Source organism: Ursus americanus, chromosome 15 (assembly GCF_024610735.1).
Source record: "Ursus americanus isolate L20-20 chromosome 15, mUrsAme1.1.p, whole genome shotgun sequence".
NCBI lineage: Eukaryota > Metazoa > Chordata > Mammalia > Carnivora > Ursidae > Ursus > Ursus americanus.
The window spans coordinates 18557409-18581487 of record NC_142141.1 but is presented as its reverse complement, the minus strand read 5'-3'; the positions used below and the strand labels follow the sequence as shown (position 1 = coordinate 18581487).

The window sequence follows — 24079 nt, the reverse complement described above, 5'->3', positions numbered from 1 at the left end:
ACTTTTTGAGAAACTGCCAGACTATCTTTTTCCTAGTAATACTCTTACTTCCCTTTACGGACCACCTAGAGTGTGGTGTGTGTGTGTGTGAGAGAGAAAGAGAGATTTAATTTTCATAAAACTCTCAGAGGTTGTCCTTGTCATTATCATTAAAAAGGTACTAAATGGAGAATTTTAAGTTAAGTGATTTCTTGAAGATCAAAGGACTAAGAAGTGGTGAGGCTGGGATTTGAGCCCAGATATTTAGAACCTGAGTTTAGGGCACTTAGCCCTTGGCGAGCTGAGGTGAATCATCCCTCTGTTTTTCAGATCCATTTGCCGTGCTGTTGTTGGTTTTGCCATCTGCTGTCTATTATTTTTAAAAATTGAACTTCATCATTTTCTGGCTTCTGAAATAGTAGCATGGGCTCCTATGAAAGGGCAAACATCGTACTCTGTAATATGAGAAGTGAAAACCCCTGTTCGTCCAGCCCCACAGGGAGCTTCGGAGGCTCACTGAAGCCAGGGCTTCTCAAACTTAATTGTGTAGCTGGGAATATGAGTCACCTGGGAGTAAATGCAGGTTCTGCTTCCATAGGCCCACGGAGAGGCCTATGAGTCTGCATTTCTCATCAGCTTCCCAGGTCGCGCTGATGCTGCTGGTCCGAAGGCCACTGTGAGTCACGAGGCTCCGGGAGGCCGTGAAGAAGCCTTCTGGCACCAGCGTCGTTTCCCCCACTGAGTGTGTTTTGCGTTTCAGAATGAAATGCTGGAGGAAGGACATGAGTACGCGGTCATGCTGTACACCTGGCGCAGCTGTTCCCGGGCCATCCCGCAGGTGAGCCTGTCCTTGCTGGGTGGCTCTCCCGGCCCGCCACGTCACCCCCAGCCAGAGCGCCGAGCTTTTCCAGGTGGCAGGGAGCGAGGCAGGAGGTCAAGGGTGCTTGCCCAAGACATGTGGAGTGCTTCCCATAATACCGATGACAACTTAAGAAAATATTTGTTCAATTTATTTCAAAAGCAGTACGTACTACTTGTACGACACCCAAACCGCTGCCCAAGGTAGAAAGTAAAAAGCAAGACATCCCCACCTCCTCACCCCCACCCCCCAAACCCACCTCCCACCAAAGCATAATCACTCCGGATACTTTGCTGCACGTTCCTCTGGATTTTTTCCCTTCAATATCATGACTATTCCTACGAATATTACTTATAAATTATTTATTTATATTCATAAATGCATATTGTATATATTTATATTTATATTGTTCTGCCACTTGCTTTTTTCCACTTAATTCCTTTTTCGTAACTTCTTTGCGTTGACTCATGCAGATATTATATTTACCATAATTATCATCATCGTATAATTCATGGGTCCCCCTTATAACAAAATTAGCAAACCACAGGTATGCAAAGTAAACAGAAACTCTTCCTCTCTCTTCCTCCTAACCTTAGCCCCCAGAGGTAACTACTTATTAACAGTTTGCTTTGAACTCTTCCAGATTTTCTATGCCTCTCTTATAGACGGACACACAAACACACTCACAGTTTTGTTTTGTGTTTTGTTTAACAAAAATGGGATTCAGTAACCCTTCATGCCCTGCAAGTTTTTCACCTGTCAGTTGATGGTAGCAGTGTCTGATGTCACTTCACAGAGATCCGTCTCATCCCTTCTAGCGGCTTTATGATGATACTGTATGAATATATCGTATTTTATCCATTTAATCATCGACTGGTGGGTATTTACCTTATTGCTACCATTTTAAGAATTTCTAAGCAACAGTGTGAAGAATGTCCTCATGCTTATCCGTCGCTCACTGTTCAGTTTCACCCGACCGGTTAGCAGTCTTGGGTGTGCAGGCTATGAAAACATCCACCATGTGATTTCTGATGTGTTGAAAACCACTGGGCAGAGAAAATGGGTTTCTGGATGGGGCCAAGCATGGCCAGGGGGCCTCATGCCGTGTGCATGCAGAGCAATGGCTGGAACATTTTCCTCTGCTTCGATGCTGGTGGGGCCCCACTGGGTAGGAGTGGGGGAAAGGCTGACAGAGGGAGACCTTGCAGATCAAGGCAGGGCACCGAACAGATCGAAGGGGAGGAGGGTTCTGATCTCAGAACCAGCTGGTTTCTTTCCTGCAGCCAGTGTCTGGGTAGCAGTTCTGCTCCTGGTCAGACCTGTCAGACAGGGCTACCCCAGCCCCCGCTCGCTGGGGTGACCACCACATTTATCATTAAAGCGAGGTGCCTTCGAGAGTGCAAAAGGGCCCTAGCAATAAGACAACAGATGTGAACCAGAACTGCCTGGGCAAAGGAGGACGTGTGATCTGCCCTCTCCTTGCAGGTGAAATGCAATGAGCAGCCCAACCGGGTCGAGATCTATGAGAAGACAGTGGAGGTGCTGGAGCCAGAGGTCACCAAGCTCATGAAGTTCATGTACTTTCAGGTGAGGGGTAAGGGCGGGTCTGAATCAGGGGACTCGAGAGGCCCCACTCTGCCGGCTACTGGGGTTTGGAATTTCGACCCAGCTTACTTATCCACTGAGCAAATACTTCTCGTGGTCCCCTGACATGCCCCTTGGTGAGCAAAACACAAGCCTCCCTCTCTCCACGTGATTCACATCCTAGTGAGCACGTGAGTGTGTTTCGGGAAGGGGGAGAGACTGACGGTAAACAATACATACTCCTCTTCAGGGTGTTGTAGGTGCTGTGAGTAAAATAAAATTTAAAAATCGTAAGTCTGGGGTGGAGGGTGTCTGTAAGCTGGTGCAGCTTTAGGGATGGCCTTGGCGCTGAAGTCTGTATGTAACAATCATCTGGCCTGTGATGATCGGAGGAAGAGGGTTTCAGTGGAAGGAACTGCAAAGGCCAAGGTCCTGAGGCCTGAAGGGGCATGGAGTGCCTAAGAAATACCAGGAAGCCAGGGGGGCTGCAGTGAGTAGGGACGGCTGACGGAAGGCGACCCGGGAGGTGGACAGGACCTGAGCTTCAGGGCAATGTAGGCCAGGAAGCAGGACATGAAAAGAGTATGTGGATTTTACTCCAGCAGCATAGAAGCCACTGGAGGTTCTTCGTGACGTGTTCTGGTTTGAGGTTTTACAGCAACATTCTGGCTGCTGTGTGGGAAACGGACGGGAGGTGGGGACAGTTACAGGTGCAGAAGGTGGGAGGGGAGAAGAGTGACAGCAGGGAGGCCAGCTGGGAAGCCAGGAAGAGAAATCACTTTCAGGAGGAAAACAGAAAAGAGAGCCGTGCAGCCTCCACGAATGGAAGGCAAGAGTGCAAGCTGCTGAAACAGAGAGGGCAAAGGGAAGTTAATGCAGACATGTTGGATGCTGTGCAGGAATGCAGGTTGAAGACTTCGAGGCCAGTCTGTACCCTGGGGCGGGAGTCATGGCACACACTCCATGCCCTCCACACGTTCCACCGAAGAGCTGAGAGTCACGAATAGCCTTGCCAGCACTGGCCGATGTCCACCCTGCTCCCAGCTCTGCCCAGGCCTCTGGGGGGTGGGACTGGCAATGTCTGGGGAAGGTGCAAATGCGTGCAGCCCAGGGCAGGAGGGCTGGCTTCCGAGGCAGAGAAACTCAAGCTTCTGCACACTGTCCCTGTGTGCCTCTGAGTTCTATAACATCTGACACCACCGGTTCTCTCGCCTTGGAAATCATGCCTCATCTCAGGTGTGTGGTGAGGATAAAGGAGGTCTGTGTGTGAAGAGCCAAGCGGAGCCGTGGTTACAGAGTAGGTGGAACAAATGGCAGCCACTGTGACTGGCATCATGGCCCCGCCCTCAGGAGCTAGGTCTCTTCCGGAAGGCAGGTCCGAGAGAGAAGAACTACCCAGAGGCTGATTGAGTGCTAAACGAAGGGCCTTACGACAACGTATTTAGAGAAGGGAGGGTCTGGAGTAATCTAGAACCATGCTGTTCCACACAGTAGCCATTAGCCATAGGAGACTATCCATGTGAAAACTGCATCGAGTGGCTGCCGTATTGGACAGTGCAGTTATGGAACATTTCCATCATTGCAAAAAGTTGCATTGGACTTGGACTCTGGAAGGAGAAAGTGTGGCTTGTCTGGGCTATTAAGGAGGGGACTGACTGACTGGGGCGTTGTATCCCACATCCATGGAGTGAAGTTCACATACAAGGAGTGCTTTCTCTCCTCCCCTCTCTTCTTCCTCCACCTCCTCCTCTCTCTGTATCTCTCTCTGAATTGCTGCTTTAGCCTATTTTTGTTATTAGTCAGCTGCTTTTTTTGGTAACAGATTTTTTGAGATCTAATTCACATACTATACACGTTATCCATTTAAATTGGACAGTTCAACGGTTTTTATTAGTATATACACAGAGTTGTGCGCCCATCACCACAGTTAGTCGTAGAACATTCTCACACTCCAGGAGAAATCCCATACCTTTTAGCTAACACCCCATCACACCCCCTCCTTCACCCTCCCGCTCTAGGTAACCACGAAGCTGTCTCTTGTCTCCATAGATCTGCCTCTTCTGGACATTGCATATAAATGAGATCTCATAATATGTGATCTTTGGTGACAGACTTCTTTCACTTAACATACGGTTTTCAAGATCCATCCATGTTGTAGCATGTACCAAAATATATGACCAAATACTAATCTACTATATTTAAGTATTTATTTTTAGACATTTAGGTTCTATCCACTTTGGGACTATTATGAACAAGGCTGCTATGAATATTTACGGATACATTTTGGGGTAGACCTATTTTCATTTCTCTTAACTATTCTCCCTGCTTCTACCTTTGCCCCTACAGTTGATTCTCACCACAACAGCCACTGTGACCCTTTTAAAATACAATTCAGATCATGTTATCTTTGGCTCACTCAGTATAGAAACCTGAGCCCTGGGGGCGCCTGGGTGGCTCAGTTGTTAAGTGTCTGCCTTTGGCTCAGGGCGTGATCCCGGAGTCCTGGGATCGAGCCCCAGCATCAAGCTCCTCTGCTAGGAGCCTGCTTCTTCCTCTCCCACTCCCCCTGCTTGTGTTCCCTCTCTCGCTGGCTGTCTCTCTCTCTGTCAAATAAATAAAATCTTTAAAAAAAAAAAAAAAAGAAAGAAAAGAAAAGAAACCTGAGCCCTCACAAAGGCCTGTGAGAGCGGGTGGCCTCGGTCCCTCTCTGCCTCCAGTTTCTTCCTTCTGCTCACTTCACTTCAACACTGGCCTCTTGCTCATCCTTCAAACGTGTCAGGGACACTCCTGCCTCAGGGCCTTTGCACTGGCCCCTCATCCTGTCCCGAATACACTTCCCTTAGTTATCCCTGCCTTTCTCCTTCTCTTCTTTCAAACTCTTTTCCTAAAAGTCACCTCTGGATGATTTCTTCTCTCATCTTCCTACTTAAAATGAATAGCTCCCCCTGCCCTCCCTATCCCCCTTTCCTGCTTTATTTTTCGCCACGGTGCATATCACATTCTAATATAGAACGTTTGTTTTGTTTTCTGCCTTCCCTCATAATAAAATAAGCACCTTAGGGCAGAAATTTTTTTTTTCCTGTTTTGTTCTCTACTTTCCTCCAGTACCTAGAATGGTTCCTGGCGTGTAGTAGATGCTCAATAAATACTATTAATTGGATGCATTAGCCCCTCTCTCTGAATGCCTGTCTCACTCTTGATCCCTACCCTACTCTTGCCCTGACATTGCCCTAGATGCTGGGATACAAAAAATGAATAAGACATAATGCTTCTCAGCAAAGGCATGGTGAATGAATTCATAGGTTTGCCTCATTGGGCGGCAGGTTCCAGGCTCCCCTCTCAAAATGAGCTCTGCATTTAGGGATTCCTCTAGGAAAGATCTCCTGGCCGATCTTTCTCTAAATGTCCACACTCTGACCAGAGCCCCAGGGGAGGGGGTCTTGATCCTGCTCTCTCCGGAGAGCACGGTGAGCCAGCTCCTGGGCTGCCTGTCCTTACCTGCCGCCCCTCCGCCTGCAGCGCAAGGCCATCGAGCGGTTCTGCAGTGAGGTGAAGCGGCTCTGCCATGCTGAGCGGAGGAAGGACTTTGTCTCCGAGGCCTACCTTCTGACCCTGGGCAAGTTCATCAACATGTTCGCGGTCTTGGATGAGCTGAAGAATATGAAGTGCAGTGTCAAGAACGACCACTCTGCCTATAAGAGGTCAGCCCCCCCCCACCCCCACCCCCCGCCTTCCTGCGGAGCTGGCCTAGGGGAGGTAGAGGATAGAGCCCTCCTGCCAGGCTCTGCCTCCAGAACCAAACTGGCCATTCCCCAACACAGCAGGGGTGGGCCTGTGTCTGTTTTTGCAGTTTGAGGAAGAAGATGCAGAGCTGAGTCTTTGGAAAACTGGGTCTTTGTAGGTGTTCTGTCTCAAGATAGGGTCAGAGCCTCATTTTCCCCAACCTGTAGTAGTTTCCCATGCCGTATGGGACCAGGAAAATATTCCTAAGATGGTCACACCAGTCATTTCCCACGAGATTCAGAAAGCCAATTCAAACGATTTATATAGAAGGAACTGGATTGGCTCCCAGAACTGGAAAGTTTCAGTATATCTGGATCCAGATACTCAGATGATGTTGGTCTGGTTCCCTCAACCTCTCGGCTCAACTTTCCCTGATAGCAGCTTCGTTCTCAGGCGGGCCTGTGCCCTGTGCCGGTCGCCAGCAGCTGTAAGCTTCCCTCTGACTAGCTTCAAAGGAAAGAAAAGGGTGCTTCTTTCAAATACTTTTGCAAAAGTCCCGTGGAAGATTGTCATTGCTCTGGCTTGGGTAGTGTGTGGACCCCTCCCTCAGTTACTGCTGGGAGTGGGGGCTCCAATCAGACAACTGCCAGTCAGTTGGCAGGTCAGTGTCAGCTGAGAGAAGGACTGAGAGTGGGTCAGGGATCGTCCCTCTCCAGAAATTAGGACAGAGCCATCCAGAAGGTGGCAGAGAGCATTCGAAAGCAACAGATATCGCTCCTGTACGTTGCTGAGGCTCAGAAAAGCTCTGCAGTGTCTGGAGATGATATATCTTGGGAAGGATTTTCTGTGTCACTGATGAAGAGGGCCCCTCCTCCTTGAATCCCATCTTCCTGGGCCTCCAGGTTAACTGGAGAAAGCAGGCAACAGACCAATTCCCAGCATTTTCTCCTCCCGAGGGAACTATGTACCCTGGGGGTGTGCGCCTGCAGGCAGAGCCCCATCTCCAGCCTGGTGCGGAAATGGCAGATTCCATAGACAACTCGTGCCATAATATCTCCCACGTCTGCCCCCTTCCCCCAGTTTTGGCCACTCCTTGCATCGTGGTCACAAGTGACATGCTCTGCAGAGCAGCTAGGGTCATGAGCAAGGCGGGTATCTTGCCTGTGCTCTCACAGTCGGCGTGACACAGGCCACACCACCACCAGGTTAGGCTGGAACAGCCCAGGGTGCCCTGTGTGTGTTCCCCATGCCCATCATCCCTTCACCTGCAACCCTGTTATAGGTGCAGTAGGCCTTTGTTTTCATGCAGTGCTTTGCTTTAGAAACCTGGAGGTTTTCTGTAAATAACATAATCCATGCAAAACCAACGCACCCTGCCTGGGATTCTCCTCCATGACCGCTGTGTGGTTTCAGGGCAGGTCAGGCACGGCACAACGATGCTCATTTCACTCTGTCTTGCCACCTCTGACTGGTTGATAGGATGCTAGCTGCCCTTAAACTTGCTGGATTTGACCTTCCGTGTATTCTTGCCTCTTATTTGTAGGTGCCCTTATTATAAGATGTACATGGCCCCAAACGGAATGACTGCAGAATACACTCTCCTTTGATATTAGAGTCACCTGTGATATTCAGAGCTCCTTAACTTCAGGGGGCGGTGGAAGTGTGGGTTAGGTGGGAGCGGGAGCCCGCGAGGCCCGGCTTGGGTGGGTTATGCTTGAGCATTCCTCTCTGCGATGCCCTGTACAGGGCGGCACAGTTCCTGAGGAAGATGGCGGACCCCCAGTCTATCCAGGAGTCACAGAACCTTTCCATGTTCCTGGCCAACCACAACAGGATCACCCAGGTGATGGCAGATTCCTTGTTCGTCTTGGCCTGGGGTCCCAGGACATGAGCAGGGGCCTGACAATTGAGGGACCATGAGCAGGGGTGCTCTGTCCGGATTGAACATCCCCGCTTTCCTACTCATGAAGTAGCAGACTTAAGTCCCCCTCCCAACCACACATGACCATTTTACCCTCTGCGGATTTTATTCCCTGAAAGCCGTCTCAGCCCTCATGCTGCCCCCACGTCAGTGAGGATTGAAAGCCTGGGTTCTGGAGTTTGACAGCCTTGTTTGTGAGACCTTGAGCAAGGTCTAAGCCTCAGTTTTCTCATCTGTGAAGTGGCACTATTGTTTTGAGAATATGAGAACCCATCTCCTAGGACTGTTGTGAGAAATGAGACACCATATCAAAAGCCCTTAGTGAGCAGAGCCTGACAAGTGGTAAGAGTGTAAGCCACCGTAGCTATGGTTACGGCCACCACGTTGCCGGGCACTCCCATCAGCTATGGCTCGCGCGCTCTGTCTCCCCTGTCAGGTCAGCCTACACAGGCACCAGCGAGAATGTGGGCAGGACCCTAGCTGAGAGGCGCCCTCCATCTTGGAAATATTTTCAGGCCCAAACCTCTCTAGGGGAGCTGCTGGCTTCACTGGGCCCTTCCTACTCCTGGTTAACTGCACAAGGCTGTCAGTGTTGACATGTTTCTTTCCCGAGACTCAGCCCCACGTCTCAGTCCCAGGCTGTCTGTGGAGAGCACTAGCTGTGCCTCCCATGGCACCTCCCACAGGAGCCCAGGTTGTCCCTTTGGAGAGAAAGGGCCTGAGGTGGAGACCTCAGACTCTCCTCTGATGGGAAATGCTTCGGTACCACTGTGTCCTGCAGGAGGGGCACGCCTGCTGGTCCCGCCCTCCTCCCCTGGCCTGGGTCTTTCTGTCATCGTCTGAGATGTCATGGCTAAGTCTACACCCTCAAAACTAAGCCTAGATTACCACAGGCCTGTTGCTGTGAGGCTGAACTGCTTTTCAGCTCAGCCCAAGAAAGTCCTTTCTAACTGTCAGAATTGCCAGGAAATAAAATGGAGGGCTCCAGGAGAGGGGTGGCCTTCCTGCCGTGGGAGATTGACAGGAACTCTGACCATCCACCGTGGGGACTTTGAGGAGGAGATGCAGGCTCCCTCCAGCCGGGATGGTCGGGGGGGGGGGGGGGCTGTGCCCTGTCACTGCCAACCAGCTGTGGGCCTTCTGGGGGGTGGAGCAGGAGAGGGGCTAACCAGGGGCGGGCGCTGCTGTTCAGTGTCTCCATCAGCAACTGGAAGTGATCCCAGGCTATGAGGAGCTGCTGGCAGACATAGTGAACATCTGCGTGGATTACTACGAGAACAAGATGTACTTGACCCCCAGCGAGAAGCACATGCTCCTCAAGGTACAGCCGCACTCACGCGCCTGGGCCTGGCCTTGCCCCTCCGCCTCCTTAGTGGAAATCATTAAAAAAAAAAAAAAAAGTTTATTTTTTCTTATTTAAACACTGATACAGATCTTCCTGGACATAATTTTTTGTAACCTGTTTTTTTTTTTTTTTCATTTAATATGTCATAGACGCCTTTCCGGATGCCGTTAAGGACATTTCTGCAATGTAGTTTTTAATGACTGCTGAGGGTCTCATGGCACGTGGACATTGTAATGAAACAAATCCTCTGTCATTGGATGCTGGTTTGCTACACTGCACTGAACGTTCTTATAGCACGACTTTTGTGTCCACACTCTTGCCAAGTCAAACATCCTAGAGGAAAAAGTTGCTGATTCAAAGGGAAAGCAAAATCTTCAAGCTTTTGCTGTATTTTGCCTAAATGGTCACATTTGTTCCAATGGTTTGCATGTTTAAATTATCAAGTAATATTTATTGTAGAAAATCTGGAACATACAGAAAAGCACAAAAAAATTTTTTTCTCACAATCTTTCCCTCTGGAGGTAACATTTTTAGCAGTTTGATGTATTTCCTTGTAATTTTTCTGTGCTTACACATTTTCAGCATATGCAATCTGCATAAATTATGTGTGTGTGTAATTTTTATCCCATTTTGTTAAACGTAGCGGGAATATTATGCAGCCACTAAATAATGCGGCATGGATGCCCTTGCATTTCGATGACCGTTCCTCTGCCCCTGGCTGCTCGGGTTGTTCCTGATTTCTCTCGACAGCAGTAGCCCTGAGATGAGCAGCCTTGTGCATGTTCTTTGGACACTCTGCATAGCCCCTTTTGAGTGTTTCTTCTCCAGAGCCTCCCCTTTTGATTTTCTCCTGGTCGTTTTATTTTCCCTCCTCTCCTCCATGCCACCCTCACTACTGTAAGAATCCCAGCCCTGTTGGGGTTCCCTTCTTTCTAGTCCCATAGCACCTCAGCTCAGTGACTTGTTCACTCCATCTTCCTCTGTACCGTCAGAAATCCAGAAGCCTAGTGGTCTCTCTCACCCCCTTGCTGTGCCTGGGCAGGTCCCATAGTGCTGCCCAGAGCGGCTGCTGCCACACACCAGGTCACCAAATTCCAGCCCACCAAGCACTCCGAGGGCTGCCCACAGATTTTCTCTCACTGGCCTTTAAGCCTTCCGCACCTCTGCTTCCCAGCCTCCTTGCTCTCAGCTCTCCACCTGGCTGTTCCCTGGTTCTGCAGTTTGTGTTCGTGAGCTCAGACGCTACCAGGGGCACCTCTCACCTAAGCGGGGAGAGTCTCGTGCACGCCCTGCAGAGCACGGGGACAGAATGGAACTAAGGGGGATGTGACCTTCCCGGTCCTCTAGTCCAGGCCCTTACATGTCAGGTGTGACTTCCCCACAGTCACTGCAGCTGTGAGCCAAGGGAAGCTGCTCTCAGCCCAGCCGTTCAGGCCCCTGCCGGCTTTGCTGTACATTTGACAAAAGGAGCAAAACATGTCAGCATTCGAGAAGCTATTAAATGGACTGGCATATCAAGAGTCAGCCTGGTAACCAGCTTGTAGGGCATTGTCAGGCAAAAATGCATTCTGAATGAAGTCACCAGTGGCTCCCTGGGCATCCGTGCATTGTTTCAGCTTCCTTGGGGAAAGAAGGGACTACTTTCATGTTCATTCAACACCGAGCGGGTATTCCCAAGTCCCTGTGATGTGCTAGACCCCAGGGATGCCGCGAGAAGCAGCGCGCAGCCCTTTCTCGCAGGAAGCATATAAATGTGTAGATGTTGTGGTCAGATCTGCCTTCAGAGCCTGTGTCTGCTATTAGCTGTGTGACCGTAGCAGGCTGGCTAACCTCTCTGTGTCTCTAATTCCTCATCTGTAGAAAAAGGTCATTGTGTAAACTTGATTCATAAGATTGTTATGAGAAGAGGAAAATACCCAGGAAAGCCCTACGCACAGACTTGGGCCATAGTATGGACTCAGCAAGCAGCCACCATATAACCTACTGTAGAAGCGGCCTGAATTCCTTCACAGAAATCAAATTTTACTTGAAATTAGATTTATGTCTCCTTTCTTGAATTGAAGACCTGTGGGTTTTGGGACAGGTGTCCCTACAGGACATGCGTGTGTGTGTGTACAGACCTCCTTTTTTAGTTTTGTTTTTTTTTAAAGCTTTTCCAGTGGTTGTGATGGGCTTCTGTGCTCTGTCCCCTTCTTGCTCTAGGTAATGGGTTTTGGTCTCTACCTGATGGATGGAAACGTCAGTAACATTTACAAACTGGATGCCAAGAAGAGAATCAACCTCAGCAAAATTGATAAGTTCTTTAAGGTCAGCGCCTGAGGGTGGGGCCGGGCCGCGGGGCATCTCTCTGGGAAAAGGGAAGAAATCAGCCGCAAGCCGTGGTGTTGTTGATGGAGCTGCAGCTGTAAAGACCCCAGAGGAGGATAGAATGACAGGGCGTCCAGCTGCCCTCCGTAGAAGGTGCTACACTGTCCAAGGCTGCCCCATTCACGTCAAACGTGCTCCCGAGACTCAGGATTCCGCTGAGAGGCCTCACAGTTTTTTCTGCATATTGCCTTTTCTCTTTCCTGAAATCCCTTGCTATCTAAAGAAAGAGGTGCGTCCCAGAAGACAGCGCCTGCATTAATTTTCCATATAAATCAGGGCTCACAGAAGCAGGAGGATTAGAGACTGGATTTTAAATGGGATCACATTTGCAAAGTCACAGCCTCTCCTGGTTTCCTGGGGCTCCCTCAGCTCGCCCCTGCCTCTGGGCACAAGGCCTCATCATGGTCCATTATACACTCAGACCTTTGCGGTGCCTCAGACGTTTGATCTTCTGGCCTCAAACTTTTAAACATAAAACCTTGGGGTTAAACGAAGCCTTTGAGGGTTTCATGAAGGGACTTCCTGCTTTGGAATTGAATTCCATGGGGCCGGTTTATACTAGCGTTGGGCACTCCAGACATGGAGCGGAGCCTCAGAGGTCAGATATGGAAAAACCAGGCTTACCAGTGGGCCTGGATCCCACTGACTCTTCCAGGTTAAGGGGGAAATAAATCACCAAAAGGCATTTTGGTGGCTTTGCATCCTTTCAAGTGGGGAACTTTCACTCTTCTCTGGAGCTGCCCCAAATGAAAACAGGGCTCATCTCAGGGGACCTTGCAAAATCCGCCCCTGCCCTCAGATGAGATTGGGGTGCAGTTGAGGAATACAACTTTGCCATAGTCAGGCCAGGGTTTTAGTCTGGCTCTGCCTCTTGATAGCTGGAAAACTCTGGGAAAATCACTAAACCTTTCTGAAGTGGCATTTCCTAGCCTGAAAAATGTGAACGCTAAGGGTATCTACTTTCTAGGGTTCCCTTGAGGATTCAGTGGGAAGGACATAGGTAAGTCAGAGCCCTGGATTATAGTCCTGGCTCCTTGACTTCTAGCTGGGTAGACTTTGTGTGAAAATCCCTTGGGCTGTCTAAACCTCAGTTTTTTCATCTGTGAAATGGGGATGATAATAGTATTGACCTCACAAAGTATTTGTATGGACTGAGATACTGTTTTTTGTTTAATAGACTATTTTTTAGAGCAGTTTAGGTTCACAGCAGAATTGAGCAGCAAGGGCAGAGTTTTCCCATTTACCCCCAGCCCCCTGCCATGCACAGCTTCCCCCACTATCAAAATCCACCAGAGTGATGCATTCTCTACAATCAGCAAACCTCCACTGACACATCATTGTCACCCAAAGTCCATAGCTTACACTAAGAATCACTCTTGGCGTTGAACATTCTATGTGTTTTGACAAATGCAGAATGACATGTATCCATCACTGTCCTAAGAATCTTCAGGTTTTGAAGTGTTTGACATGGTGCCTACTGCCTAGAAGCCAGCAGTCCGCCCCCGCCTCCTCCGTATTTGTCCTGGTCTTCATTTAGGACTTGGCTGCTCTTTAGTGTTTGGTGTTAGGGTTTCAGTTGTAGAGTTTTTCAGGAAGGCCACACCCAGCCAGTGGCGTCCAGGTATCCCCTCCTAGTCCAGAGTTCACAGCGGCAAGGATCCACGAATCCCAGGGAAGTTAGAGCAGAAAGAACCCTGCCCTGGAGGGCAGGCCGTCTGGTCCTCCGCCTTCATCCATTCTGCGTGCTGTGTTACCTTGGCCAAGTCACTTTCCCTCTGGGCTCAGTTGATGAAACATGGGTTGGCTGGAGGCAAGGGAGAACCTGCACACTGTTTGGGACTCTCTTTAGTTCCAAGGTGACCTGGTAGTACGAGAAGAAGCAGAACCTCGGGGTCGGCCCAAAGGTACACAGAGGCCCGCTTTCCCCAGCGGAAGGCAGCTGCCCGGCTCTTCCCTCAGCGTCTCACGCCTTGTGTTTGCTTCCTTTGCAGCAGCTGCAAGTGGTGCCCCTTTTCGGCGACATGCAGATAGAGCTGGCCAGATACATTAAGACCAGTGCTCACTATGAAGAGAACAAGTCCAAGTGAGTGCCTGCCATAATGTCTCTTGGCTCCCGCGAGGACGCCCAGCCCGGGCAGGGGGCCGAGGGGCCACTTCAGCCCCTCCTCCCTCCCCAGAGCCCTGGGCAGGTGGATTCCATTGCAACACTGGCACCCAGCTGGCCGGAAGGGAACAGCGGAGGGTGCTCTGAACCCTTTTGTATCTGCCCTTTGCCACCAGGGTTCAAAAGTGCTCAGAGCACAGCCACGCCCCTTCTCTGTCCCGGCGCTGACCCGTGCTGCCCACAGTGGGACAGCAGCAGCCCTCCTTCCCTGGAGAAGGGGGAGGACTGGCTGGCCCTCAGTGGTTGGGTGGAGCAAGATGGCATTCTTCAGCACCTTGATTCTCTCCTCAGATTTGTGTCCGTGCAGTAAGTATGTCATTGAGTATAAGGTTTGGACAGTTGCACCTGTGAAGTGAGTCGATAGCCTTGCCTTAGATTGCTTTACAAGCCACCATTCTAGGTCATCTGTGCTAGGACCTGGGGTGTCAGTGACTCAGTGACAGGTGGGTGACATCCAGCTGCGGCCTTGGCCACTCCTTTGATCTCTGGGGTTGTTAGTAAGGTTCCTTCTGTCTGCATCTTTCCCAAAGCTGAATGAATATGACCTTTCCCTACAGAGAGGGGCTGACTGTCCTTTAGTCTAAAGTGAGGGCTGGTGCCTGAAAAATAGGTAAACGGAGTGTCCTCGAACCCCACCAGCCTTGAGCCCCTGTGAGGGAGTTTCACCAAGGAAGCTGGTTTCGTCTCTTATAACCTGCTGGCTGCTAGCATGTGAGGAGATTTTCTAGGAAGAGCATGGAACTGAGAATGCTGAGCTCCTCTCCTCACACTTCCTGCGTGCAATCTTGACCACCTGAAGCTGGGTGGGAGTGGCAATGTGGCCACAGCGGGGTGTCAGAGGTTTGAGTGATCGTGTCCCTGTCCCTGTACAAGTAAGCCAAAAGAAAAGTCATGCCCAAGTGTAAGTGTGAGGAGGTCTATCGCCAGTCCAAGTATTCTTATGAGAGCCACTTCAAGGAGATCCTTTTGAGATATTAAATTTTTCCCAAAATGTGTATCCGCCTTGTCCGGTCCCCATGCTTAGTCTGTCTCCTGGGTCACCCAGCACCAGATGACAGAAGGGGGTCAAGGGGGCTGTCTTTTTTCTCTTGGGGAACGAGAGTGAAGACTTTGATTCATTGATTTCCTCTCCATTTTAGGATGGTTTTCCCAATGATATCTTTCCAAAGAGTTGAGGAGAAAGGAGAGGGGCAAGGGGAACAAGAAGGGAGTGGGGAGAGGGAGAGGGAGTAAGCGAGAACATGCCAGCAATACCTCTCAGAACACATGTTATCCGTCACCGTGGTATCCTTTCATGTGGCCTGCTCACTGTTGAAAAAGAGGCAGGGTCCCTGTAGGTTTTCCCAGTCCCACCATAACAGCCCCACCAGAGCCAGCTTCAACCTCAGAATGTCAGTGCTGACAGTCAGTAGGCAGGCTCGGGGAGGTCGCCCACCTTGCCTTTTCTTTGCTCGGTTTCCAGCTCTTTGTAGCCCTAGAGAGGCTCCTCACTCATATACCTGGTAAGTACGGTGGACACAAGGTACCTGGAAAAGCCTGGGATTGGGTCTCAGAGGAGGAAGAGTATTCCGCTCAGCCTGCGGCAGGCTCTCTCGCTGGTGACTGGGACACTTCTTGGGTCCACCCAGGGGAGCCGGCCACGTGTGGCTGAGCCCCAGGACCAACTAGTGAGTGGAAGGAGCCTATGCCGCTGAGGCACGTCAGGCCGGGACCTGCTCCAACCCTGTGGTTTTCTGCCCAGGTGGACGTGTACCCAGAGCAGCATCAGCCCCCAGTACAACATCTGCGAGCAGATGGTTCAGATCCGGGACGACCACATCCGCTTCATCTCCGAGCTCGCTCGCTACAGCAACAGCGAGGTAAGCTCCCTCTGGCTGCGGGGACGGGGCCCGCGGGGGCTCAGGGTGCGACGGGGCGACGACCAGCTGGGAAGGAAATGACCCCGGGGATGATGGAGAGCAGGAGCCGAAGCAGTACACATCGGAGGCAGGAGGGCAGAGGGGCCAGGAGCGTGGATTTTAGAGCCAGACAGAACTGGATTTGATTCTGGTTCAGCCACTGACCTTCACAAGTTATTCACAATCTCTGTGCCTCCGTTTCCTCCTCTGTAAAATGTGGGTAATAGTATCTGGAAAGATTCATTGAGAGGATTAAACAGTCGGGTGCATGGAAAATGCATCCTGCCCAGCAGATAACAGTGGCCCAGTCAGGGTTCGTCTGCACAAGATCCCAGCCATTTCCACCCTGGATGGCGAGAGAGACAGTTCTGAACACTCAGGCTCAAAGCTGCGCAATAATAAATTATCGTTGTAACACATCAGAAAATGCCATTAGGGACAGAAGAAGGCCATAAAATCTCTGGTAATCCCGCCAATTACATTTTTACTGGTGTTACTTTTTTTTTTTTTATGGAAATATAGTCAATGCACAAACCTCAGAAAAAATACAAATATGCAAAGGAAGGAAATCAATCATGTAAAATTCTACCAAGCAGAAGCAGCTGTGATTAATATTTGGGTTTATACCTCCTCGTGGACTCTTCCCATATATACCCTTCTAGTAAATGTCTATGTTGGTTTGATAATCACAGGTCCCTGATTTGAACCTGAATGACTCTGCACTATCCCACGTTTGCTCACTGGTTCCACCACATGGCTGGCAGCCATAGCACACATGCTTTCCAAACCCAGCCTCTGAAAATGTCCTTGATCAAAGGGCAGCATATTTGAAATGAGGACAGTCAGACAAGTGCGCGCAGTGTGGTCATTAAACAAGTGGCCCATATTCTTAGGAGGGCTCCTGGAAGACATGGACCAAGGTCAAGCCCCAACCTTTAGCTTTCTTAACCATATTTACAATCATCTGGACTAAAGCTATGGGAATAATTTCAGAGCTGGGGCCTCATCCTTGTCAAGTTTTGGTGTGATCTCAGAGTGAACCTGGCTTCATGTTGTCTTTTAAGTTGTACATTTTACACATGTCTACACAGACAATTCTTGTTACTTGCAGTAATTATATTCTGTAAAGTGGGCATGAACACTGGATCAGCAAATACTGAACCATTGCTCCTCGAGGAAGTACAGAGTAAAGTTCCTGTGAACCTCTGGTCACAATGTTTTCATAGGCCGATCAATGTATAACCTTGTTTTCTGTGTGTTTCTATTTAAAGACACCGTATGTAATAAAAATTGTTGATTCATTGACATTAACTCGCACGCAGCAGCACTATAACTTAACGTCCAAACAAAGTTTATCTAAAACACCTGCTTTTCCCCTAAGACACATCCTAGCCTTTTTGCAGTTAGGATCACTACACAGAACTTTAGTACCCCAGTTGGGGCCATTTTAAATAGTGAAATCACCAGTAAAAGGTACAAAAATATGGAAAATGTGGCGTTAAATAAACCATGACAAGGACTCGTATACAGCAAGATTTCTGAAACAAGAAGGCAGAGATTCACCACGTTCAACCTCAGCTGGGACATGACTCAGATTTTTTACCACTCTGCACATACCTGCGAATGACCAGTAACGGGACTGCAAGTACTGACTTGGAGATTACAAATAAATTTTAGGGAGTAGGAAAATTCACAAATACAGAACCCACAAATAATGAGGACTGACTCGATATGTATATACAGACATGTGCGTACATACGTGTATGCACACATACGTATATGTGCACATGCACGTGCGTGCATGTGTGCACGTGTATCTGACTGCACATGCGTACATCCACATTGCCTTACGGAATAAGACACATTCAAATAGATGCTTGTCTTCAGTGCTTTTCAGCTGGTGAGTCATCTAATTAATGAGTTGGGAAATTAATTTAGTGACTTATGATTAACATTTTGTATGAAATAGAATAGACAGAGGAATTCTCATGTGTTAAGAGTAAAGTTGCTTCATGAGAAGTATTGGTTCGTATATATATATAGGTTGGAATATGTGTGTGTGTGTATATATATATATATATATATATATATATATATATAATCTCTATGCAGGTATGTGTTCCCAAGTCACTGTGATGTGCACTTCCTACTGTAATTTGCATTTAAAAAATTTGAAAGCCACAGCTCTGCAATATAGCAGGGTAGTTGTGAGTGAGGCTATGACGTCACACCGCCTGAGTTTAAACCCTCAACCATTTACAAGCCATGTGGCCTTCAACAAAAAGCTTGTCTGAACCTCAGTTTATCTATCAGTGGGGTATAATGATAGCACCTCCTTTGTATTATTCTTGGGGGAATCAGCGTCTGAAAGTGCCAGGCGCATACATGCTGAGGGTGACGACCCGTGTTCCCCAGGTGGTGACAGGCTCCGGGCTGGACAGCCAGAAGTCAGACGAGGAATACCGCGAGCTCTTTGACCTGGCCCTGCGGGGCCTGCAGCTTTTATCCAAGTGGAGCGCCCACGTCATGGAGGTGGTAGGTGTCCCAAACGCAGAGGGCTTGCTCCTCCCCGGGCCCCTCCAGCCTGACCTCTGTTCACACGGACTCTTGTCTGCTTCTGCCTCTCCCCAGCACTCTTCTTGTAGCAGCCTTATTGAGATATAATTCGCACACCGTACCATTCACTCATTAGAAATATAGATTCATTGGTTTTTAGTATATTTGCAGAATTGTGCAACCACAGTCAACTTTAGAGTCTTTTTATCAATTCCAAAGAGACCCTGTACAATCAACCCCCATTCCCAAGCCCCGCAGCCCTAAGCAATCTGTCTTCTGTCTCTATAGATTTCCCTATTCTGGATGTTTCCCATAAGGAGAATCATATACTACGTGGCTCTTTGTGTCTGACTTCTTTTATGTCATGACTTTGAGGACCGTGATCCATGTCGGAGCATGAATCAGAACTTCATTCCCTTTTATGACTGAGTCATACTCCCCTGCATGGACACACCACATTTGGTTTTTCCCTTCATCTGCTGATGGACATTTGGGTTTTTCCTCTCTCCCCAGTACTCCTGGAAGCTGGTTCACCCCACAGACAAGTTCTGCAACAAGGACTGCCCTGGCACGGCAGAGGAGTATGAGAGAGCCACGCGCTACAACTACACCAGCGAGGAGAAGTTTGCCTTCGTTGAGGTGGGTTCTCACTCCCTGCCTCCCCTCCCCCTCGCCCACCCCGCCCGTCCGCCCCAGAGGCTGGTGCTTGGTGTTGATCCCGATGGTTCCAGGAGCGCTTCTAAGCAAGATGGCAGCCATGGGCCTCCTGTGTGCATACACTTCCCTGTCCTTCTCCTCCCGCCTGAATTCATCTCTGTCAAAAGTTACCCTTCAAGGGTGCCTGAGTGTTGCAGTCGGTTAAGCAACCCGCTCTTGGTTCCGGCTCAGGTCGTGATCTCTGGGTGGGGGGATCGAGCCCTGCGTCAGGCTCCATGCTCAGCACAGAGTCTACTTGAGAGTCTCTCTCCCTGCCCCTCTGTCCCTCCTGCTCGTGCTCTCTTTCTCTTTCTAAAATAAGTAAATAAATCTTAAAAAAAAGTTACCATTCAAAAATGATTAGAAACTCATTCTGTTCCTAAGAATCCAGGGGAAAGCATTCACTCCAGTAGAAAAATGGGCAAAAGGAAACCAACAGCAGACACAAGGACAAATAAATGGCTAAAAGAGATAAGAAACATGCTCAAGCTGATGAATGATCAAAGAACTACAGATGGAAGCCAGGATGAGATGAGTTGTCAGATGTTGGACCCCTAGGATTTAGTGTCTCATTTTCTTACCTTTTCTGTCTTATTGTCCATCACTTATTTTTGTTCTGCTTTATGGGATATTTCCTGAAGTTCGACTGTCTACTCTATTAGTATTTTTTATTGTGTCTATTATATTTTTAATGTCCAGAAGCTCCATCTTGTTCTCTGAATGTTCCTCTTAGAAGACCCCGTTCTTGGGCCATGCGTGCGATACCTTCATGAAGATAGTATAGTATTTTTATTATCTTTATTGAGGTATAATTTATGTTCAATAAACTGTATCCACTTGAAGTGTATAATGCCAAGAGTTTTGACCGTTGTATAGGCACCTATGAAACCACAAAGATTAGATACAGAACATTCCGTGCTCCCTTCGGCAGTATGTGTACTAAAATTGGAACAGTACAGAGAAGGTTGGTGTGGACCCACTGCAGGGATGACACACAAATTCACGAACCATTCCTTTAAAAAAAAAAAAAAAAGATGCAGAACATTTCCATCTCCCCTTAAAGACTTTGTGCCATTTACAATCTGTCCATCCTTGGACCTGATCACTTTTTTTTGGTCACCATAGATTTGTTGGTATTTTTTATCAGTTTGTACTGTTGGTATTTTTTGGTGTTTGGCTTCTTTTACTCACCATCATAATTTTGAGTTTTATCCCCATTGTTCTGTGTATCAGTAGTTTGTTTCTTTTTATTGTTGAGTATTAGTCCATTGTATGGATATATACTATAATTTGCTTACCCATTCCACTGTTCCAGCTTTGGGCCAGTATGAATAAAGTTGCTTTAAAGATTTCAGTGTAAGTCTTAGTGTAGATACAGGTTTTTATTTCTCTTGGAATGGTCATATTGTAGGTGAATGCTTAGCTTTTTAAGAACTGCCAAATGGTTTTCCACAGTGGATGTACCATTTTATATTCCCACCAACCGTATAGGAGAGTCCTATAGCTCCACACCCTCACAGTCTTTGATACTGTCAATTTTATTAATTTTAGTCATTCTAATGGCTGTTTAGTGACATCTCATTGAGATTTTAATTTGCATTTCCCTGAAGACTGGTGATATTGGGCATCTTTTCAAGTGCTTATCGGCCATTCATGTATCTTCCTTTGTGAAATCCTGTCTTCTGAAATCTTTTGCCCATTTTTTTAAATTGGGTTTCTGTCTTCTTCATATTGAATTGTGAGAATTCTTTATATGTTGTAGATGCAAGTTCCTAGTCATGTATATGTTGTAAATATTTTTTCTAATTGGTGACTTTGCCTTTTCATTTTCTTAGGGGTACCTTTTGAAGAACAACTGTTTTTAATTTTGATAAAGTCCAACTTACCAATTATTTTATGGTTTGTGATTTTCATATTCCAGCTAAGAAATCTCTGCCTAGCCCAGAGTTGCAAAGATTTTCCCTTAGGTGAAACATATCTGCACACTCTGCTGTGTTTGGAATTATTCTGAAACATCTCCATTATCTCTTCCTTCTTTTGTCTCATTATTTCCTGGTTACGTCTCTAGCCAGGAGCCCAGATGCTTTTGTGATGTAATGTTCCTTTAAGACTTCTGTCACATTATTTCTCTACACTAAAGCTTCTCTCCAGCAGAACCACTCTATTTGTTGGTTCTAATGAAAATCCTCACTGCCTGAACTTTGTCCTCACCATTTCTTCTAACCTCGGATGTTCTATTTATTCCTTTAAGGTTTAGAGGAAGAAAAAATCTTAGCATGTAAACTCATTCATTGCTTTATTCATTCCTTTTCAACAAAAATGTTCTGATGGCTCACTACAGGCCCAGGCGGCGTGCACAGGGCATGCGCAGCATTGCTGGGCCTGGCCCCTGCAGCACTTACAGTCCAGGGCAGAGCGTGGAAGTCCAGCACACCATGATGACATGTTGTCATGTCATCAGACCTGACATATCATGTCAGGAGCCTGATACGGCTTGTGCTGTCCCCTCTGAATTCTGAATCACTCTAGATATTAGCACTTGTGGCTGATAGGGACCAAAGGATCAGGCTCGTTGCTGGTGAAGCTAGACTAGGGATGTGACTTCCACCCAAGGCCACCCAAGACTTCTCATTCCTCCTCCACCCCATGAAACTTACCTACTGGGAAACTGACAAAGCAGCTGCAGAAACACATGCCTCTCTTGCTCGGAATGGGGAGGGAAGGGTGATTGCACAGAAAAGAGAGGAACCCCACAGAGAAGGCGCATACGCCAAGGCGGGTCAGGATACACTCATCGCAAATACCTGTCTCCCCGTCTCTGCAGCCAGATGAGTAGGTGAAGAGGCCAGGGAGGAGACAAACAGAAGGGTAGAAGCTTTCCCTCACCCAAGACTTCTACAGAGATTTTATGTCATAGGAGGAAGTTCTGTGGGCTCAAATAGCAAATGATCAAATTATTTCAAAAGTCAAGATTGTAAAAATTCTATAGAAAATGTTATGGTCAAAGTTCTATTTGATATGGTCTGCGGGTGTGTGATAGGTAGAGAGGCCTGTAGAAGTCAGAGTGGTCCACAGAATGTGGTCTGGGATCTGGCTGCTATTTGTCAGCAGTCAGCACTGAGATGGGGAGCTCGTGCCAGAGTGAAAGTGAGGGGCATCTGAAGCACACCGTTACGTTTCGCTAACATCTGTACCTTGTGGCAGGCCTTCTCTTGATGAAGGAAGCTGAGGGCTGATTTCCATTCTGGCGCACATTTCTTACCTCGCTACGAACTGGGACTTTGAGTAGCGCTGGCCTCGTGCTTCTGAGCATCTCACACAGCACCCTTCCTGCAGTGTGGTGAAGGGTACTGGACAGATAGGTAAGCTGAGGCACAGCGAGCCTGACCTTGATCTGTGCCTGGCCAGGTGATCGCCATGATCAAAGGCCTCCAGGTCCTCATGGGCAGGATGGAGAGCGTCTTCAACCAGGCCATCAGGAACACCATCTACGCGGCCCTGCAGGACTTTGCCCAGGTGACGCTGCGCGAGCCCCTGAGACAGGCGGTACGGAAGAAGAAGAACGTCCTTATCAGGTGGGTCTTCAAATGGCCTTTTCCAGGGGTCCCATCAAAAATCAAGGGCTCTAGGTGCAGACCGCAGGGGAAGTTCCTGGCTCAGTCAGCTCCCAGCACTGCCTCTGCACACACACAGACCCTTCTAGCAAGTTCCAGCAAGTTCTAGGAGGCCTTCTTAGGAGATTGGACATTTGAAATGAATTAAGCCTCAGTCTCTGGGGTTGAAGCCTATAGCCACCACTAGCTGTGCGCACTTGGTCAAGTAACGTACTTTCTCTGAACCTTGGTTTTCCTCATTTGTAATGAATATAGAGGTATTTACTTTATTGGCTGTTAGGATGATAAAGTGAGGTAATCAGTGTGTAGACCTAAGCACACAGCAGCACAGAGTAAGTATGCAGCAAATATAAGCTATTATTAAAACTTCAAACATACAGAGATGTAATTGGGCTAATGAAGCTCCCCTGTAATGAGAAAGAAAAACAGCCAGTGGGCATCAGACTCACCCGTGGTGCTTATTGAAGAGCAGACTTCTGGACCGTGGCTCAAGCCTGTGGAGCCAGTACCTCTTGGGGGGTGAGTGGGGCCAGGAATGAGCATGCTTCCCCAGCATCCTGAAAGTCTAAGACAAGGGTCCTGGGCTATCATAGGCTCTAGAAACAGGCTTGCACGGCCTCCTTCCAATGGTAAAACCGGGTCTGAGTATCGGTTCTTCTTTCCCAGTGTCCTGCAGGCAATTCGAAAAACCATCTGTGACTGGGAGGGGGGCCGAGAGCCCCCCAATGACCCGTGCTTGAGAGGGGAGAAGGATCCCAAAGGCGGATTTGACATCAAGGTGCCCCGGCGTGCTGTGGGGCCCTCCAGCACACAGGTAAGTGGCTCCGAGGCCAGCCAGGCCATGGTAGCTCAGGGGCTGGGGGGGCCTCAGGCAGGAGGGGCAGGGTCCAGCAGCTGCACTAGTCTTACTCTGCCATCTTGTTTTAATACAGGAGGGAGGACTACCAACTTAAGATTCAGGAGACCTGGATTCTAGTCCTAGAAACCCGTGTGACCTCGGGCATGTTACACAGTCTCTTTGTGCCTCAGTTGTCTAATCTGGCAAATGGGGGTCCTACCAGGATGGGCTGTCTCCTAGCCCTGTGAAGTACAGTTTCCAAAGTGTAGGAGGAGTGTAAAGTAGAATCTATATGCATCTGTCCTATCCCTCTTCAGTGAACCCTGGCCCCTTACCTGCAGTGACATCCTAGCTTGAGAATTCACGAGTTCTGCCTCTGACATGCTGTGTGATCTTGGGCAAGCACCTTGATCTCTCTGTACTCTGATTATCTTCTCCATTAAGTGAAAATTACGAAGGAGATCATGTTACTGACAAAACGTTACTATTATTATCCCCCCAAATGCATAAGTACCAAAAGCCCTTGATCCCTTAG

General features: G+C 48.4%; 1 protein-coding gene and 1 non-coding gene across 3 annotated transcripts in view; both read left to right on the top strand.

The window, feature by feature from the left end:
- The window catches only part of CYFIP2 (cytoplasmic FMR1 interacting protein 2), a 120818-nt gene that overhangs the window by 25164 nt on the left and 71575 nt on the right, over window positions 1-24079 (top strand). For both annotated transcript variants that reach the window (XM_045791993.2, XM_045791994.2), the window contains exons 4-15: window positions 740-817; window positions 2324-2425; window positions 5942-6123; window positions 7892-7988; window positions 9259-9387; window positions 11614-11718; window positions 13770-13861; window positions 15684-15801; window positions 18256-18375; window positions 18910-19035; window positions 22501-22667; window positions 23373-23520. In XM_045791993.2, the coding sequence (XP_045647949.1) occupies window positions 740-817; window positions 2324-2425; window positions 5942-6123; window positions 7892-7988; window positions 9259-9387; window positions 11614-11718; window positions 13770-13861; window positions 15684-15801; window positions 18256-18375; window positions 18910-19035; window positions 22501-22667; window positions 23373-23520 (1464 nt within the window). The remainder of the gene's footprint in view (window positions 1-739; window positions 818-2323; window positions 2426-5941; window positions 6124-7891; window positions 7989-9258; window positions 9388-11613; window positions 11719-13769; window positions 13862-15683; window positions 15802-18255; window positions 18376-18909; window positions 19036-22500; window positions 22668-23372; window positions 23521-24079) is intronic.
- Window positions 20008-20110, top strand: LOC148108850 (U6 spliceosomal RNA). Its single transcript, XR_015726897.1, has one exon. It is a non-coding gene; the product is annotated as a U6 spliceosomal RNA (small nuclear RNA).